The sequence below is a fragment of the Lycium barbarum genome, chromosome 4 (assembly GCF_019175385.1).
Source record: "Lycium barbarum isolate Lr01 chromosome 4, ASM1917538v2, whole genome shotgun sequence".
NCBI lineage: Eukaryota > Viridiplantae > Streptophyta > Magnoliopsida > Solanales > Solanaceae > Lycium > Lycium barbarum.
In genome coordinates, this window is record NC_083340.1 from 128,003,155 (window position 1) to 128,023,702 (window position 20,548).

The 20,548-nt window shown below is 36.9% G+C and overlaps 2 protein-coding genes across 2 annotated transcripts; both read right to left on the minus strand.

Moving 5' to 3' along the window:
- Nucleotides 1–270: 270 nt before the first annotated feature.
- On the minus strand, nucleotides 271–1,916 carry LOC132638577 (cyclin-dependent kinase F-4-like). The gene has a single exon (XM_060355411.1). It carries the CDS (start codon nucleotides 1,819–1,821, stop codon nucleotides 550–552), a length of 1,272 nt encoding a protein of 423 aa, XP_060211394.1. The 5' UTR covers nucleotides 1,822–1,916; the 3' UTR covers nucleotides 271–549.
- Nucleotides 1,917–3,964: 2,048 nt separating this feature from the next.
- Nucleotides 3,965–7,905, minus strand: LOC132636419 (multiprotein-bridging factor 1b). The gene is made up of 4 exons (XM_060353277.1): nucleotides 7,701–7,905; nucleotides 5,195–5,278; nucleotides 4,438–4,520; nucleotides 3,965–4,283 (listed from the first exon to the last, which is right to left on the minus strand). The coding sequence occupies exons 1-4, from the start codon at nucleotides 7,831–7,833 to the stop codon at nucleotides 4,164–4,166; spliced, it is 420 nt and encodes a 139-aa protein (XP_060209260.1). The 5' UTR covers nucleotides 7,834–7,905; the 3' UTR covers nucleotides 3,965–4,163.
- Nucleotides 7,906–20,548: the final 12,643 nt, after the last annotated feature.

Sequence of the window (20,548 nt, forward strand, 5' to 3'; positions counted from 1 at the left end):
GCATTGATATTTAGCTGCCCAGAGAAAGGTTTCAAAAAAGATTTCCTGTTAAAAAATGTTTAGTTGCTCTATGGCTCTTTGGAAGGTTGGGAATGGCTACACAGCTGTATACATGCTTATTGACAAGCTTTTGGTTTAGTTTAGACTTCTCGAGATAGAGACTGAGAGGGTCATTCAAACCAAACGGTGCTGAGAGGGACACCCACGTGAAAAGTTAAACCAAGATAGAAGTATTAGTTTGACGTCGCGCTAATGTAGAAAATAAAATAATTTGAATTTGTCTTGAATGCTAAATTTACAACTTGTATAGTGATCTGATCCAGGGGGAAAAAGAAATACTTGTCTGATAATCTTCCTAAGGCAAGCAATAAAATAGGGCTCACATATTTAGAAACATACACGTGATTTCTTTTGCTTCAACGTTATGATGCACACACGAGGCATTGAGTAAATCAAAACTCTGCAACTTGCCAGGGATATCGGACTGGAGTTATTGATAGTTTTTGTGAATGGTCAAAACTACCCTTGGTCGTTCTTGGCTTCATCTTTCTATATAATAGAAATAGAAATATCTCTTGGCTGCTTTATAGGTCCTCTACCAGAGAAAATGCTCGCGTTCACCAGTTTCTCAGCTGCATCAGAAACAACAAAACTCTTCACTCCAGAACCAACCATTGGAACGTTCCTTCCAGGAGGTCGATATTTTGGTTGTTGGTTAACAGAACGTTGCAGGGATTTATCGTTCCTCGTTGCATCCTGATAACTCATATCCAGCTTCCTTTGTACACCTGTGTTAAAGGGCACCTGTGACTTGACAGTAGAGAAGTTGCCGCTGGGTTTAGGGTTGTGCAACAACCCAGACGACCACTTGTACTTCTGTTCCAATGCACCCCTCATCATGCCAGCAGAAGGAGGAGTCTTAGCAACAGCAGCCTTTGCGCGTAGGGATGGAGGTACATAAAAGCAACTCTGGAAGAAAGGATGCTGAAGAGCATCAATCGCCGTCGGCCTCTTACAAGGATCCCATGAACAAAGTGACTTGATTAGGCTAATAGCATTTTCACTGGCAGACGGAACTAGCAAGGAGAGATCTACACCAGCAATCTGTGGAAATTGGTAGTTAATAGCAGTAGCAAGTTCAAGTCCCAGAGCCCAGTCTCTCTTGGTCGGGCTCCCAATGACACTGCATATTTTGTAGATCTCATCTGCTTCACTTGAGCCCGGAAACAGAGGACGAAGACTAAACAACTCAGCCATTATAGCACCCATTGCCCACATATCGACAGCAGGACCATAGATTGGTGACTGGAGAAGAATTTCAGGAGCACGATACCAACGTGTTGATACATATTCCGTATATGGAGGCTGAGCGTTGATCTCCCGAGCAAGACCAAAATCAGCTACTTTAATTGTATCTTTCCTAACCAACAAGTTCTCTGGCTTAAGGTCGCGATGAAAATATCCTTGTCGATGCATGTAAGCAAGTCCCTGAAATACTTGGAAGCACCAATTTCTTACTTCGGATTCTGATAAAAGCTTTGCTCTGTCCTTTATAAGTTGGTATAAATTGCACTCCATGTATTCAAACACGAAGTACAAAATATCATTCTCCCTAACCACTTCCTTGAGCTTCACAATATTCAGATGGTTCATTTTTCTCAGAGACTTGACCTCTCTCAAGTTTATGCATTCTTCCCACGAATAATAATTCTTCTTCATCTTTTTAATCGCAACCACTTCACCAGTCTGTTTATTAAGTGCACGCCAAACATTTCCAAACGTACCATTACCAACTTCCTCAATTATCTGGTACCTTTCCATTTTAGCAGCTTCAATAGCACGTAGGGCTCTTATTTATTGAAGTACAGGGACGACACGCACATAAACAAAGTGGAGTTTTTCTGTCTCAGGATGACTAGTAAAGAAAAAAAAAACACTAAAAGGAACTATGACCTGGCTGATTCAGCCAAAACTGTAACACGGGAGAGAAAGTGCTGCAGTGCATCTTGATACCACTTCAAAGCTAACCGAGACTCAAACAGCTTAATTCAACAGGTCGAATTATACGCCCAAGTCACAGAACCTTCTTTATCAAAATATTCAAAGGAATAATCTGGGTGAAAGGCCCAACAATGGCTATATGTAAGAAATTTATCAAACTGGAGAGAAGAGCTAGGAGGCTTTACTCAATAACTCTTAAACCTTACTATAATGAAAATAGGTGACAAAGTGTCTCTATTTATAATACTTGAAAACCAAAATAGACTAGGATTAGAAAAACCTATTCCAATATGAATTTGATAAGTAAATCCTAAGTAGATATGGATTAAATAAATACTACTACCAAATACCAATCCTAAATAACTTTGGATTAGTAATCTTGATTTAATTTCAACACTCCCTTTTGTATTAAAACACACCTGATGCAGAGTTGGCCAACTATTCATTCTTTCCTTTACCTACCTAAACTAGCATCGAGATGTGTTTTAATATGAAGGGAGTGACAGTTTAGGTAAATAAGGGAAACAATGGATAATTGAGGCATGTAACTCGATAAAAAGTTATAGTCTAGGTGTTTTTTTTTACCATTAACTTTATAATTATATACTATATTTTAAAGGTATATAACAATAAGAATAATTGAATTCGTTATACTATACTTTATCATATGTGAATTGTATATTCCGAAAGTATTTAATGTATTTCGAAAGTATATAATGTATATACATACTAGGTATTTTGTAAATATATTTTTTTTCTAAATATGTATGGATTACAATTTTTTTAAATAAATATTTTCCAACAGTTAATTAATCGCTCCCTGATGTTTCGAATGTGCCTTGTTCGATGTTCTATCAAAATTAAAAGGGGGAGGAGATGAGAAGTGGTTCTGCTAGCAGTGAAGCGCAAAACATTAATAAAGTACTATTTGAGCTTCATTCAAAACTCGGGGGAGGAGATGAGAAATGGTTCTGCGAGCGATTAATAAAGTTCTATTTAAGCTTCACTCAAAACTCGTTGCGTATTTTAACTTGTTGTAACAGCTAACTTATTTTATTTTATAGGTTACTAGACTCGCTTTCTTTATATGTGATACAATAATATATAAATTATTTTACCCTCTACGTATATGAAATTTAAACTCGTAGAGAGAATAGTTATTAGGCGAGTCGGACGTCATGGCATTCTTGACTTTTGTGTCTTCTAGTAACTAACTCATTTTTGGTTCAGCTATTGCTGGTAGATCCTATTGTAAGAATTTGATATTTCTGAGTCAATTTATTCAACTCACGAGACCTCTCCTTCGACAGTAATTTGACACAATCGTGAAAAATACCTTAAAAAAACTTGAATGGCTGGCCACTAGATGAGAGTCCGTTCAATGGTGCTGTAAAAGATTGGATTTGATACTACTGAAAAAGCGGAGTCACGTACTTGCAGCCTTCTATTTACAAAAGCTTGCAACATACATGTTATGACACCATTCACTGCACAACATAGAGATTATATGTGTAGAGTGAATTCAGAACTGCTCACATAAGAGTTCATATTTGCAAATTCCGCGTTATTCCCCTTCAATCATTTAAAGTTTATTCCCAAATTTACAAACTTTTTCATTCCTACTTTTACAAGAAGCAATTTATAGATGCAGCAGTATCCCACAACAGTAACACGGGCATAGAGAAGACCACAGAAAATCAAATCGGACACCCATGGCATAAATGGCCGCACCCACCCAAGTAAAGTGATTTCATGGCACACAATTAGATCGCCCTTAGCGTTTCTTTGGGACTCCCAGTGTAAGGATCATGTTCATTGAAGAACACATCCCCATTAGCAAGACATGTATCCTCTATTTTGAAACAAATGAGGCTAGATTTAGCAACTGATAGGTATCATGAGAAATTGACACAAGGCATCCCTAGAAAGAAATTAGGAATCACAATGCATAACGAAATCCGCATAGCAAGAGCAAGCACACTCAATTTCCACAGAAAAAACACTCAGTTTAACCAGGAAAATAACATCCACAAATCCATACATGTCAAGAACCATAGTGGTTAAAGAAAACGGTCAAAAGAAAAAGGCTCATGTACATGACCACTTTTAGGACCCAAAAGACACTGAGGTCCAAAAGGTTCACTTTCCCCTACTCTTGCACTTCATTTCTTTCCGCGAAGTTTCGCACCAAGAGCTCTCTCTAGTTTAGAAATTATCTGTTGGTTTGGAATTGCCTTCCCAGACTCGTACTCCTGAATGATCTGTGGTTTCTCGTTTATCAACTGCACAACAAAGGGATTACCTAAATTATACTGATACCATGAATTAAACCTTTCACTTGACTCTATCTATATGTAGATTGCTTTATTGGAAAAAAGAATAAGAAAAAAGGGGGCAGGAGCAGCGAACGCATAAGAGGGAGAGAGAGATGCATACTTGGGCAAGTTGAGATTGAGTCAGCTTCTTATCCTGTCGAGCTTGCATAATGGCTTTCTTCAATTCAGTTGGTACCTTCTGATCTGAGAACAAAAACAAAAAGTAACACCAAACGTCATCACCAACAACAACAACATACCCAGTGAAATCCCACAATGTGAGGTTTGAGGAGAGTAAAGTGTAAGCAGACCATACCCCTATCTCGGAAGACAGGGAGGCTGTTTCCGAAAGACCCTCGGCTCAAGAGAAATCACAACGAGAAAGGTTAGATAAGCACAAGCAGTTCAAAGCAGAATGCAAATGAAACCAAACGTCATCACCAAAAGATAAAATGTTCTTTTCCAGTGGCAGACCGTATTAAATTTTTTAACTTTGGCAAATATGTGGGCGTTTATTACCAGAAGTGGAAACCTTTAAAAGGTGTCTGCTAGTCAAAGTAATTGTGTCCTAAGAAATTTTAGATTCACAAAGCAGACAAACTGCTTTCTGAAATTTGTTTCCCAAAGTAAGTGCAAAAAGGTACTGCACATCCATGCAGCAAATGAAGAAGGTAAAACAGAGTAAGCAGAATACACATTAGAGAAGTTAGGACGTAAGCATGACTTGAACACACAGATCAGAGAAATGCTCTTATTTATTAACCCCCGGGGCTAGTGGCACACGGTCCGAAACTCAGTGGAGAAGAGCTCGCTAATGCCAATAATTGTTTCATGGAAGTATTTCGAATAATATTACAAATATGTCAACTCAAACTTACGTGACAGGTTCTCCGTATCTTCATCAAGCTTCCTCGTGTTCAAAGTTGTACTACTAGAGGCAGCCTTGTTTGACCCTGCAGTAGCTGCATCAGAAGATGGATATCGTGAGCGCTAAACATTTTGCTCGTTTTCACAACTAAAGGATCCATGTTAACATAAAATTCACACCAACTAAGAAGTTTTGCACTGTTTAGCAATTGGCAAAACATAGGGCGTATGATAATGTGTATATACAAAATAAGACAAAAATATTCATGAAATAGCAAGTACTGGTATTAACCTGGATAATATCATTCTATATAAAAGTAGGTGCCTTCCAACAATAATGAGTCATTAATTCCCAACGCTCACTGCCCAACTTGAGTTACAACAACAACAACAACAACATGCCCAGTATAATCCCACCAGGTGGGGTGTGGGGAGGGTAGAGTGTACGCAGACCTTACCCCAACTTGAGTTACATCAAGAGAAATCGACATGGAATGATAAAGCGAGAAGGCAAGTGATATCACTCAAAACCTAGCAGTTTCCAATTACCAATATCAACAATCAGATTACAAGTCTCTCTTGGCAAACAAGTAGAAGAAAAATGCATATAACGTAACTCGTAGCCTCCCTTCCCTAATGTTAAAATCGAGAAGAAAAAAGAAGGAAGAATTTGGCTGAATTGGTCGAAGACAATATACAGATGCTCCTTATATAGGATTTTAGGCTACTAACAGACAAGTCTGGACCACACAAAGCAAAGTTATTAATAAGGAAATCTATCTAAACACTGGAATTACTAATTGTCACAAAACTAAAACTAGAAAGAGTAAGTTTTGCTATTAACCTAAACATAGAGAACGAATCTAGACGACATTAACTACTCTAATTACAACAACAACAACATACCCAGTGAAATCCCACGGTGCGGGGTCTGGGGAGGGTAAAGTGTACGAAGACCTTACCCCCATCTCAGAAGATAGAGAGGCCGTTTCCGAAAGACCCTAATTAAGTAAATAAAACTGTACTCTCTATTAGCTTAAGCTTTTAGATGAGATGGTTACACACCTTAACATGGCATCAGAGCAAGCATAAATAATGGGTTTGAATCTCACCGCCAGGCGCCAGCCATTATCAATTTCTATGTGGTTGGCTCAAGAAATTAATCAGGCCCGCACGTGAGTAGACATTTTGAGAATATAATTAAATACATAAAAGTCTACTCTCTCTAACCGTTTAACCTTTTAGATGAGATGTTTACACACCTTAACACTTACAGCTACTCACAAAAGATTGGCTAAACAATGAAATTTCTTGTTTAAATAATTTGGAAATCATTCAACCTACAACAGGGAAATGATAAGAATCTCAATTAACATAAACTTAAGCAATAAACAGTAAGATCTCCTTGCCCCAAAAGGACAGCTTAGGGCCGAAAATGTGGAGTAACAACCTTGGGAACCTTGGTTCAAATGCCATTAGAGGCAACACTCAATTATTTCTTCGGAAAAAAAAAATAACAAGCAAAATAAACACCATGCAGGCACTCGTTGCAGAGCAATAATAGTATAATACCATACGTGACTGCCATAATTGAAAGAGTTAATGGTAAAAAACACACCTTAATTATCATATTTTCACGAGTTTTATACCTCAACTATCCATTTACCTACCCAAACTATCACTCTCTTTGTGTTAAAACACACCTCGATGCTGAGTTGGTCTCCACATGCCTGTAGTCGATTGATTTCAAATATTTGGCCAACTCAGCATCGAGGTGTGTTTTAACACAAAGAGAGTGATAGTTTGGGTAGGTAAATGGATAGTTGAGTCGCGAAAAAGTGATAGTTTAGGTGTGTTTTTAACCATTAACTTTAAATGAAACAAAATATATCTATGAGATAACGGTCAAAAACACACCTGAACTATCACTTTTTTGTGAGTTTCCTACCTAGACTATTAGGTAAGAAAGAAACAACTAATAATTGAGGTGTGCTTTAGTAAATAGTTGGCGACAGTTTAGGTAGAATGGTTCGGTGTGTTTCCATTTAATTCTATATCTATTACCACAAATACGTAAACGGAAACCAAAATCACATACAAAAGGACGGTCATAGATAGGTATACGGCCAAATTAGCTGATAATCTGAACCAAAAAAGCCCTAATTCTTACCAAGCAAAAAAGAACGGGAACGAAAAAAGGAGCAGGAAAAGCATAACGAATCGAAATAAAGCGGAAACAAAAGGTCACTAGAAAATCAATAAGCCTAAGATGGGAAGATTACAGATGTTTATACACAAATATGAGATTGTTTATACACAAAGTATGGGCTACATGGCGTAAATATTTTCAAAAATAGGCATAGAGCGCTAATTTTCCCAAAACAAAACCCTAATTGATACCAAGCAAAAAAGAAGGATAATGAAAAAAGGAGAGGAAATAATACAATTAATCGAAATAAAATGGGAAAAAAGGTTAGTAGAAAATCAACAAGGGTAGAATGGGAAGATTATAGTCACCTTTTCTGACGGTTTCGATCTCAGCACCGGAGCGACGAGCGGCGTTGACTGCTTTCTCGTCTTTCCTTGCGGCTGATGTCGGCGCTTTCTTCCTAATCACCACTGGCTCCCAATCTTGTGATATTCCTGCCATCTTCCTTTTCTTTGGAAAAAAATTACTGTCGCCTTTTTTAGCACTGGTTTATAATTACTTATTGGCGTGAAGAAAGAAACAAACCAGTAGGTGATTTAGCGAAAATGACCAAAATGGTCCTTAGGGGCCGTTTGTTTGTGTTTACGAGCTGATTTATTCATAAAATTTCACATAATCTGTACTATATGAACCTATTTAACTAGGCATATAGTTTAAAAAAAAAAAAATTGTGGTGTGAAATGAGGCACATATATTTTGTCGCTATAAATCATTACATAAAGGTAAATTATTTTTAAATATGGAAAGAGGATCATTCTTTTCGGCACAGACTAAAAAGGAAATATGTTCACATAAATTGAAACGCCGTAAGACGCTCTTTCTTTCTTGTTTAGTTAATCCACAAAAGAATGACATATTTCTATATTTAGCAACGATATAAGTCTAAAATTTCAATTGTACCCTTAATAAAATGATTTCTATCCACAAAAATTCATTTAGAGCATAAAATTCAAAAGTGTTCCTTTCTTTCCTAAACCTTGTGTCCAGTTAAACACCCTCTTATAAATTGGGACGGAAGGAGTACTATGTTTGATGTAGCATTTTTTGCTTTGTATAAAAATCAATGCATCAAATACGATGTTTGGTTAGAAAATAAGAGCCCCGCATAATTAGTACACGTATAAATTATAAGAAAATTTATGTCTTGTTTTATGCAAAAATGAAATAACTAATCTATGAAAAATTAACTTTGCATCACTAATCCTGCATCATCTAATCAGCAACCAAACGACCCTAAAAGATGTGTCTATTTCCCGAAAAAGATATTAATGATAACTGATGGAAGATTGCAATATTGGCTTGAAGAAGAAGAAAGAAAATACAGCTAATTTAGAGGAAATGACTAAAACGTTTGGGGATTGGATCATTTTGGTACTTGATGCGTTCGCTCGATAGATATAGCCCTTGACAAAGGCGGATTCAAAATTTAAACTCTATGAGTTCAATTTTCAAATTATTAGCATTCAACCCATTATATTTTTAAAGATATGAATTCATATCTACTATTTATTACAATTTTAGTAAATTTTACACATAAATTTATGTTTCGCGTCATAAGTTAGGGGCTAAACCCCTAACTGATATGCTACATACGCCGCTGGCCCTTGATATATGTAAACAAGCAGGCACAGGTGAGTCCCGACCCATAATATACTTCATGAATGCGAGGTGATACACTCGCAATAAAATGTTTGTTTTGCACAAATTTTTTATCAAAAAAGTTGGAAAAAGATTATCCGGACATGTGTTTGGTAAGAAGGAAAATATTTTTTGAAAACTATTTTCTTAAAGGTGTTCTACAATATTTGGTTAGAGAGTGAAAAATATTTACTAAAGAATAATTAATAAATTGGATATAGAGAGATTTGATGAATTGTTTTTAGTATTAATGATTGATAACTTGGATAATGGGATGAATAACATATTACACCCAATTAATCGATTAAACCAATAAATAATGTTGTAATAGTTATTTAATTTTCAGCACAAATAAGTTGAAATACTCTATTATTACAGGTTTGACACCTTGAAAATATAATATTTTTTCCTAGTCTATTTCCCTTTGTTCTTATTTCAACGAAGTGAAACTGAATCTTAAAATTAAATTATTGTAGTTAGAGGTGGCTCAAGGAGGAGTGATGTGATTCTTCGAGTTAACAAAGAACCAATCGACCAGGATCTTCTTCTCGAAGCCGTTTGATGGGCAGATTCAAGAAACGGATGTATCTCAAGTTGGAGGTGTCGGATTAAAGTGATTCAAAAACTATGTGAAAGATGACGATTTCATGAATCGTTTAAATCAAGTAAGTATTGAAGGCAGAATGATGGAAAGAAAATTAGGACTCTGGGTATGAACTAGAACGAATTTTAATCAAGAAACGCGTTCTTGAATGATCAAGAACAAATAAAATTCCTAAGTCACCACTTGAAATCAATTAACGTGAAAAAGAAACACCACACGCAACTGAAAACAAGGTAAAGACTATCACCACCTTGCTTGGAACCAAAAACAAGGATAAAGAACAAGAAATAGAGAGAATAACTCTATTGCAAAATTTAGGTTTATGCTATAAACGTGAATAGTGTTTAACAAAGAATAAGAACCCTTTATATAGGCCTAGGGTCTCTTCTTTGATGACTACAAATCCCTATTCTACTCTAGAAAGGAAATAGCTAAAAACAAGGAAAGTAAAATCCATATTCTATAAGGAAAGGGAAAAGTAAAACCTATTAGAAAAAGGAAAACAACTAATCCTAATTTAAGAAGGAAATAATTTTAACTTGGCTTCTTCGGCTTGAAATCATCCTTGGGCTTCTTGAATTTGAAGACAAGTCCACATACCAATTCTTGGGTTCACAAGATCTTGTTGTTGACGCCCTAAATAACAAAAGCCCAATATAGCTTCTTGATTTTCATCATTCTCCCCTAGTTGAGAAAGACTCGTCCTCGAGTCTGAAGGCTCAATAAATGGTGCAAGATCAGCTACATTAAATATCGGGGATACCCCATACTCTTCTGGTAGCTCCACTCTATAAGCATTATTACCCAACTTTTGAACAACACGAAAGGGACCATCAGCTCTTACTTGCAACTTTGGATACTTTTGTTTAGGAAACCTTTCCTTCCTCAAGTATACACACACTAGGTCTCCCACTTTAAAGAGTTGTTTCTTTCTCTTCTTATCAGGTTGTTTTTTGTATGTTTTTGTTTTCCTCTCAATCTCTTGTAAAACTTTCTCATGAATTTTCTTCAACTTTTTAACTCTCTCATCAGCATCTCCACTAAAAGAATGACTTTGAATGAGAGGAGATAACTCTATGGGACCAAGAGGATTCTTACCATATACCACTTCAAAAGGACTCTTTCCGGTTGTTCGATTCACGGACTTGTTGAAAGCAAATTCAGCCTGCGGCAACAACGACTCCCACTCTCTTATGTTCTTCTTAACCAGACTTCTTAATAGGGAACCCAAACTCCGATTGACTACCTCTGTTTGTCCATCCGTCTGAGGGTGATAAAACAAACTATACTTTAACTCTGTACCAAGATTAGCCCATAAAGTACACCAAAAGTGACTTAGAAAATTAGTGTCACGATCTGAAACAATGCTTCTTGGAATACCATGCAACTTGACAATATGGTTAAAGAACAAAACAGCCACATGTGTTGCATCACTTGTCTTTTTGCATGAGATAAAGTGGGCCATCTTAGAGAACCTATCTACCACGACAAAGATAGAATCCTTACCATCTTGAGTTCTTGGTAATCCAAGCACGAAATCCATACTGATATGTTCCCAAGGTGTTGTGGGAATTGGCAAAGGTTCGTATAAACCCTTATTGCTACCATGCATCTTTGCCCTTTTACAAGTTTCACAATGTTCAATCAACCTCAAAACATCTCAATTCAACTTGGGCCAATATAAGTTTTCTTGAATCATCTTTGATGTCTTAGAATGGCCAAATTGACCAGCTAATCCACCCTCATGTGCTTCTCTAACAATGGACTCTCTTAAAGAGCCTTGTAGTATGCAAAGTTGCTTGCCATAGTAAAGAAAACCATCTCATATCAAGAACATTCTTTGTGGACCTTCCAAGCATCTCGTCCAAATGACTCCAAAGTCTGGATCAGCCTCATAAAGTTCCTTAATATGGTCAAATCCGAATACATTAGTTTGCATGATGGAAAGCACACATGGTCTTCTACTAAGAGCATCAGCAACTTGATTTAGTTTTCCAGCCTTGTGCTTGATCACAAATTGAAAATTCTGAAGGAACTCTACCCATTTTGCATGCCTCGCGTTGAGTCTTTGTTGATGATTAAGATACTTTAGTGCCTCATGATCAGAATATAGAACAAACTCTCTGGGATGCAAGTAATGACTCCAATGTTGCAAAACTCGAATAATAGCATAAAACTCTTTCTCATAGGTGGAATACCTCAGCTTAGGTCCACCCAACTTCTCACTAAAGTATGCAATGGGTTTACCTTCTTAACTAAGGACTCCTCCAATGCCAACACCTGAAGCATCACATTCTACTTCAAATAGATCATTAAAGTTTGGTAACTGAAGGATTGGAGCTTGTGTCATCTTATTCTTGATCAATTCAAAACTCTTTTGCGCAGCTTCATTCCACTTGAATATGCCTCCCTTCAAACACTCAGTTATAGGAGCAACCAATGTGCTGAAATCTTAATAAACCGTCTATAGAAGGACACCATTCCATGAAAGCTCCTTATGTCTGAAATTGACCTAGGAGTTGGCCAACTTAAGATTGCCTCTATCTTGCTTGGATCAACTTGAATACCAACACTAGTTACTATATAACCAAGGAAGCAAACGCTATCAGCATAAAAGATGAACTTTTTGAGTTGTGCATACAAATTCTCCCTTCTTAAGGTTTCAAAAACCTTCTCCAAATGTTTCTCATGATCGACTTCCTCCTTGCTAAAAACTAGGATATCATCAAAGTAAACAACAACAAACTTCCCCATGAATGGTCTAAACACATGAGTCATAAGTCTCATGAATGTGCTCGGAGCATTAGACAAACCAAAGGCATTACCAACCAACCATTCATAAAAGCCTTGGGTAGTTTTGAAGGCAGTCTTCCATTCATCACCTTCTCTCATACGAATCTGCTGATATCCACTCTTCAAATCAATCTTGGAAAAGATTTTAGCACCATGCAATTGATCAAATAGATCGTCTAACCTAGGGATTGGAAAGCAATACTTGATGGTGATTTTGTTGATTGCCTGGCTATCAACACACATCCTCCAGGTGCCATTTTTCTTAGGAACAAGCAAAGCGAGTACAGCACAAGGGCTAAGGCTCTCTCTTATTAAGTCCCTCTCTAGTACCTCTTCAACTTGCCTTTGGAGTTCAGCTTGTTGTGTAGGATTCATCCTATAAGCAGCTTTGTTCGGCAAAAAAACCCCAGGTACAAGGTCAATCTGATGTTGAATATCACGCATAGGTGGAAGTTCTAATGGGACATCCTCAGAGATCACATCATCAAACTTAGTAAGTAGCTTTTTGGCTCGTGCATCTAACTCTTTCTCCTCCTCTTGTGAGTCTTCTATAGCAACTGCAATATATAATGGCTCTCCTTTATTAATGTGGCTAACAACTTGTGATCTGGTCAATAGGGCATCACCCATGGGTTTGGTCTTCTTATTAAGCTCTCTGGGGTGCAATGGCTTCAAAGTTATCTTACGTCCATCAACAATAAATGAATAGGTGTTAAGGTATCCATCATGATGAGCACGTCTATCATATTACCATGGTCTTCCAAGTAATAAGTGGCAAGCATCCATACTCATTACATCACACCAAATCTGGTCATTATAGATTTTACCGATTGAAAAAAAAGACCAAACATCTTTTTGTGACCTTCATACCTCCACCATCTTGTAACCACTTAATGTTGCAAGGCTTGGGATGTTTCTCGGTCTTCAAACCCAATTTAGTCACCATCTCTTCCGAAACAGCATTAGTGCAACTTCCACCATCAATAATCACAGAACATACCTTGTCATGTGAGGTACACCTAGTGTGGAAAAGTGTTTCTCTTTGACATGGCTCTTCATCTTTATGTCCAGCATGTAAGCTTCTCTGAATAACTAAACAAACACCTTCATTGGCTTCAATTTCGGCATCCTCACGTTCCTCATCAACTTGATTAGATTCTTGGTTATCTTCATGATCAGCCCCAACTTCTTCCTCAACTATCATAATAGGCTTTCGATTGGGACAATCAGCTTATAGATGGCCAAAACCGTGGCACTTAAAACACTTTCTCTTAGTTGAATCCCCTTGAGGTTTCTTCTCATCACTCTTAGCATTAGTTGAATTAGAAGAATTACCTCTATGAATTGCCTTGGAATTCCCAGCACCAATACTATTACTCCCCTGGTTAGAATAGTTCTTCTTGGGGTAAGATCTTTTCGGCTCCTTTTGTTGCTGTTCAACATTGATAGCAAGTTTTCGCACATCATTGAATGTCCAATAAGGTTGTAGTTGAATAGCATCTGCGATGGAAAGCCGCAACCCACCAATGTACCTTGCTATAGTTTTCTCCTCATGTTCTCGGGTATCACATTTAATCATGAGATATTCAAACTCCCGAGTATAGTTTTCCACGGTCAGGTCTCCTTGACGAAGATTAAGAAACTTCAGATAGTTTTCTTGCTTGTATGTATCAGGAATAAAACGTCTACGTAGTTCTCTTTTCATCTTCTCCCACATTCGAATCTTTCCACGACGTTCTCTTGCTCTTTCTCATTTAAGATTCTCCCACCAAAGTGATGCATATCCTTTAAGCTTGATGGAAACAATCTTAACCTTTTTCTCCTCAGAATAGTCCTTGAACTCAAAGATTCGTTCAACAGTGAGTAACCAATCCATAAACGCATCCCCTTGGGCTTTTCCATCAAAATCAGGAACATCAACCTTCACATCATCTCTTTTCTCCCTTATATGATTCCTCCTTCTTCTTGGATGATCAAATTCATCATCTTGTCGTCTCCTAGTAAAATCAGAATTATCGCTAGAGTCATCTTCATCAACATCATGAAAGGGATTAATATCAGACCCTTCGTCATCATCCGTAGGAATCCTTCGCCGTTCTTGCCATTGGTAACGTCGAAGTTGTGTTTGTAATTGTTGTATGGTCCTTCTCATCTCTTCCATCTCCATGTCACAATCCGCTGCTTTTCCGTCATCTTCTTGAACCCAATGTCCTCTTCTTGCTTGTATATTATTAGCCATGGTACTCCTCAACTGAGCTCTGATACCAAATTGATGTGATTCTTCGAGTTAACAAGGAACCAATTGACCAGGATCTTGTTCTTGAAGCGGTTTGATGGGCAGATTCAAGAAACGGATGTATCTCAAGTTGTAGGCGTCAGATTGAAGTGATTCAAAAACTATGTGAAAGATGACGATTTAAACTATAAAAATAACTATTGAATCGTTTAAATCAAGTAAGTATTGAAGGCAGAATTATGGAAAGAAAATTAGGGTTCTGGGTATGAACTAGAACGAATTTTAATCAAGAACAAATAAAATTCCTAAGTCACCACTTGAAATCAATTAACGTGATAAAGAAACACCACACGCAACTGAAAACAAGGTAAAGACTATCACCACCTTGCTTGGAACCAAAAACAAGGATAAAGAACAAGAAATAAAGAGAATAACTCTATTGCAAAATTTAGGTTTATGCTAAAAAAGTGAATAGTGTTTAACAAAGAATAAGAACCCTTTATATAGGCCTAGGGTCTCTTCTTTGATGACTACAAATCCCTATTCTACTCTAGAAAGGAAATAACTAAAAACAAGGAAAGTAAAATCCATATTCTATAAGGAAAGGGGAAAGTAAAACCTACTAGAAAAAAGAAAACAACTAATCCTAATTTAAGAAGGAAATAATTTTAACTTTGCTTCTTGGGCTTGAAATCATCCTTGGGCTTCTTGAATTTGAAGACAAGTCCACATACCAATTCTTGGGTTCACAAGAGCTTATTGTTGACGCCCTAAATAACAAAATCCCAATATAGCTTCTTGATTTTCATCAAGGAGGCTAGTGAAGCCTTTAGAATCTCCAAAAATTTGAAGCCCTGATTTATTTATTTTTAATTAATAGTGAACTTTATGATTTTATTTTTGCTTTGATAATATTGAAATTTGTATAAAATAAAATAAAATATCTTTCTAAAAAAAAGGAAAGAAAGAAAAACTGCCTACTCTTTATAGCACAAATATTTTAAAATTTTGAATTAAACTACTCACATCCTCATATTAGTAAATAAAATTTTATACAATACCATCCAACATGTTGTATTGCAAACACATGGCTAACATCTTATTAACTTGAATTACTCTTTACTAACATAAATATTAGACCACAATGTGGTATCACGAACTAACACCCAACATGGGTGCTTTAGCAAAATAAATAAATAAATATTAGCAATAATATTACTATGTGAAATTAAAGGATTTATATTTTTGTAAGAATACTATGCTATAAACCTAAGTTTCGTCTTCTATCAACTTCTCCTTAACATTGTCAAGCAATTTTATGCCAGCTTGAATTTTTCACAATCCTAACAGTTAGAACCTCACTTTCTTAATCAAAAACACTACAATGATTATATTTTCTTCTAAGAGGACTTTGATGCCAAGATTACTTGGAATGACAGTTATTTGGCAAGCTAATTTTCTGCTAAGTGGTATACATATGAGAAAGCTCAAAACTTCAATGATGCAACTTTTGGTGTTTTGCTAAAGATTTATGGTGATTGGATTGCTAAGAGCTTGACACTACTTTTTAATGCTCTTGCTTCTAGTCATTCCACAAAAATTTTAGTAAATTTAAATGGAAAAGTTCAAATAAGCCACCATGAGGCACGTTTAAAAGTCTGGAAGTTGAGTTCTTACGAGATATAAAGATTGAAATGTTAGTAATTACTTCAAATACATGTGACGTACTTTTGCAGAAATCAAGTTGCTGATTAAAGAAGTGGTAGGGATATAAAGACATGGGAATTATAGAACTAGTCTTTTAGATAATCTTTTTGTTTGCTTTGAATTAAGGACAATTATTTTTCATTTTTTGTAGCGAAATTCATTAAAATAAGTATATTCTCTTTTGTTCCTTCTTTTGCTATGATATGTAAATTCTAACTACGTACACGAAAATAGTCACATATTTTTTAAACTCGCATGCCTACGCCACTCAACAAATTAGTCTGAGTCTCTTTTTCTTTTTGATCCAATGATTGAGGAGACCAGATATTTTTAATTTTAAATGTATGACATGTATTTTTAGCATGTGTACCAAAACCATGATGTTCCCACGGTTATTGAAAACTCTTTCTCAGTAGGCATTGTAGATTTATAGCCATACAAAAGTGGATTAAAATGAACCGATGTTTAAGTAATACTAGTCATACATTAAGATCATGAATTTTTTGGCAAAATTTGAAATTGTAAAAAGTGGTATGTAAATGGGAACGATTGAACAGAAAGAGTAGAGTTCGAAGGAGTAATAACATTCTTGTTGGCATCAGCTAAACTGATGCATCTATGAGTTTTGATGATTGATAAACGAGACAAAAGATCACATTGATCGGTACCATGAAGAAGACAAACCGGGTCTAGATAAATATGAGAATGCACAAGAATGATTGACTAAAGCTAGACATCTGGATGAATAAAACAGAAGTTCCAAACACAAAAGACAAGTTTTCTAAATGAGTTAGGATGTAGTGCACATTCAACAAGTCAAAAATCCTGATCACTAAGACAGTTCAGAGACAGTTGCAAGTAATGCACATGAATCAGGTTCATATACATGTTCCATAAGGTACAGACAAGCACAGAGGTGAAGAAGATGTCCTAGCTGGGCACAGAGATGTTTAGTGTATAGCATGAATGATATATTAATAAGACAACTGAACAAGGAACCAAAGGGAGAAACGATGACTCAATGAAAGAAGCAGTTCATTGAAGAAATAGAACAAGTATGCAAGTTGTTCTATACAAAGGAGTCATCATACACAAGGGATTAATGGTCACAGGTCATCAGGTGCATTGGTTAAATGACCCAACAGTGAGGATAGGTCAAGTGACTCAAAAGACAATGTTCAGAAGGAAGAAATTGTTCATCTATAGAGTTTGCAGACAAAGCATGTGTATCAGGTTAACAGAAGAACCAGATCTGCAAATATGTTCCATCATAGAGCAAGAACACAATCAAAGTCAAAGCAGTGATCAGGTGCAGAAGAGGGATGATCACATGTGATCAGGTGCAATGGATGAATGACCTAGAAGCGAACACATTGTATGAAGAAGAGCTTAAAGTGATCAGAGGTAAAGTTGAACCGCTGCAGATACTAAACTTACAGTATGAAACAGGTCGGTCAACATGTTCCAGCCAAGATCTCAAAAGCAGTTCAATGGCAGATGAAGAATGAATAAGATTGGTGGAATAGGTACAGGAACATGTTCTATCTCAGACACTACAGAGATTCAGAAGCAGACGAACCAAGTGGATGAAACAGTTCCAGGGCAAGTCCTACAGCAACTAGGATTTGCATATTTATGGAAACAACTTGGCAGCCAAGTATGAAAAATTCCTTTCCATATTTGTAGGATTAGTAAGCCTTCTATAAGGAAAAGAGGCCAACTCAACAAGGCAAGAATCCAAGTACAACACAAACCCTACGTGCGTGTCATTGACCGACTAGGAAAGGGTTTTGTGGTCAACCGACCTGTGGAGATTCAATGTTATAAATACCCAGGTCTTTCCAAGAAGAAGTTTGCGCACCCACAAAGAGAGAATTCAGAATATTGAACGAAGAAGATATATCCAAGAATATTCAAGAATCCAGGGTTGCGTCCCTATTACACAAAGAATGATCGACGGAGCTATTTTACTGAATAATGTTTCCCAGTTCTGAAGTCTAGCTTTGCGTATTAGGTTTGTGCTATCAAGTGTATCTTTATCAGCTCATTATAGAAGTATCAAAGTAGATACAAAAAACATTGTAACTCCAAGTAGGAAGTTTACTACTTGGCGGTAGCTTGCTAGTCAGAGTTTGGGTAGCAAAGCTGTTGTAGGGATTAGGTTGCAGAGTGTGTAACTTAATCTGCAGTTGGCTCAGTTATAGCGAAGTTGTTGGGGAAATCCTACAGGTCTGTAGGTCGTGGTTTTTATCATCTTTTGAGTGGGGTGGTTTGCACGTAAAAATCAAGAGTCCTTTACCTTAATGTTTGTTTTTATTCTGCAAACACGCTTATAGAACAAATTAGGTAACGTGTTCTATTCATAGGCGAAAAGTGGGTACACATTGGGATAGATTCTTAGGACATGCAAAGCTAACAAGTGGTATGAGAGCAGGTTCTCATCGAAAGGTTAACACCTTGGAGAAGATCATCGTGAATGCTGCACCTGCTATAGGACACTTAGAAGGTCATTCCACCAGAAGGCCACTTTCATGTTTTGAGTGTAAAGAAGCTGATTAGCTGATCAAGGACTGCCCACAATGGGAGATAAAATGGAAAATGCGGAAGGCAGAAAAGGTAAAAGACGAAGCAACCAAGGGCTTTGATAATAACTCAAGAGATGAGGCTGACCTCACTGCACTCATGGCTGATGATCACTCAGAGATGGATATGGTTGAAAACTTCAAGGTAAGCACATATGGGCTCAAAGACAATTTAGACGTGTTGTCAAAAGAAGGAATAATATCCTTGATGGAAGACCTGATTGACGAGTGTGATGAGATGACCACAATAAAAGATTACTCACTCACTGAATTTACATGCCTAGAGGACCAATTATTGAAGAATGAGGAAAGCAGAGTCAAAACTGAGAAGGAAAATCATCTACTAAAAGAACAGGTCACTCAACTAGGTTCATCCATCCTAGGTCTACAATCTGAGGTTCTAAACCTAACACTCAAAACAGGAGAGCATGAGGTGAAAACTGAAGAATTAAAGGTTGAGTCTGAATTGCAAAGGGCAAAAAAGGAGCTGCACTTAGAAAGAATAAAATCCAAAGATATTAACTCCAATCTGCTTCAAGCAGAGCGTGACCTTAAAAAGGCTAATCAATGGACACAAGCCTTACAATTGCTGGAAAATCTCATAGGCCAAAAGCATAATAGAACCACAGAATTGGGACAGGATGTCTGAAATAGAATGTCAAGTGATGTGTTGTGCACCTTATGTGGTAAGATGGGGCACCGCAGGGTTGAATGCCTAGTGAACATGAGCTATAAGATGAAGAAGTTGAGGATTGCGAAGAAGAACACCAAGTTAGCTAAGAAGAAAGTTGCAGGTGTTGGGAATAGGTTCATGTGGACACTGCCTAAATGGATGAAGAAGGAATTAATCCGTCCCATGGTTGAAGGAAAGGGACCTAAGCTTGCATGGGCGCCTAAAATCAACCCTTGATTATTTTTCAGGAAAGAGGAGCAGAAGAGCAAGCTAGAATGATATATGAATAGCGCTTGCTCAAGATATGAAGAGAGAACACATTATTAATTCTGCTCACACTCAAAATAGAAGGAAGGAACCCCTAAAAAAGAAAGTTCATCAAAAGAAGAAAGCAATCAAACACGGGGAACATTGGTTGAAACTGGTTCAGAAACATGTTCCTTGTATTGAACGAAGATGGGCAACAGGAACAGGTGTTGTATACTCCGGATGTCATGAGCTAAAATCAAGGGAGCAAAACTGGAGGACGCATTCAAAGTGAAGGAAAATTATGTGGTCAGGGAATCTATACTACATTGATGAAAAATTCTCACTGAGCATATAAAAAGAAAATTATGCGAAGAATTGGGAATAATTGAAGCCACACATGCATTCCTTGAAATGGCTAGGAAGGTTTTCACAGACTGTGTGGTTCATAACAGAAAAGAAAATATTTTACTCAGTCTGGACATTAAATTGTACATCATATATAAGGTAGGTTCATGATCTTGTAAAAGTTAAACATAATGATTGTTGATAACGTCCAAATCTATTCCTCAAAGAGAAAGTGTACACGGTCGTTGCAATATAATTTACCCAACTATGAGTCGGGGTCGAATCCCACAGAGAACAATATAAATGGGATTAAGAAAGTTAAGGATTTA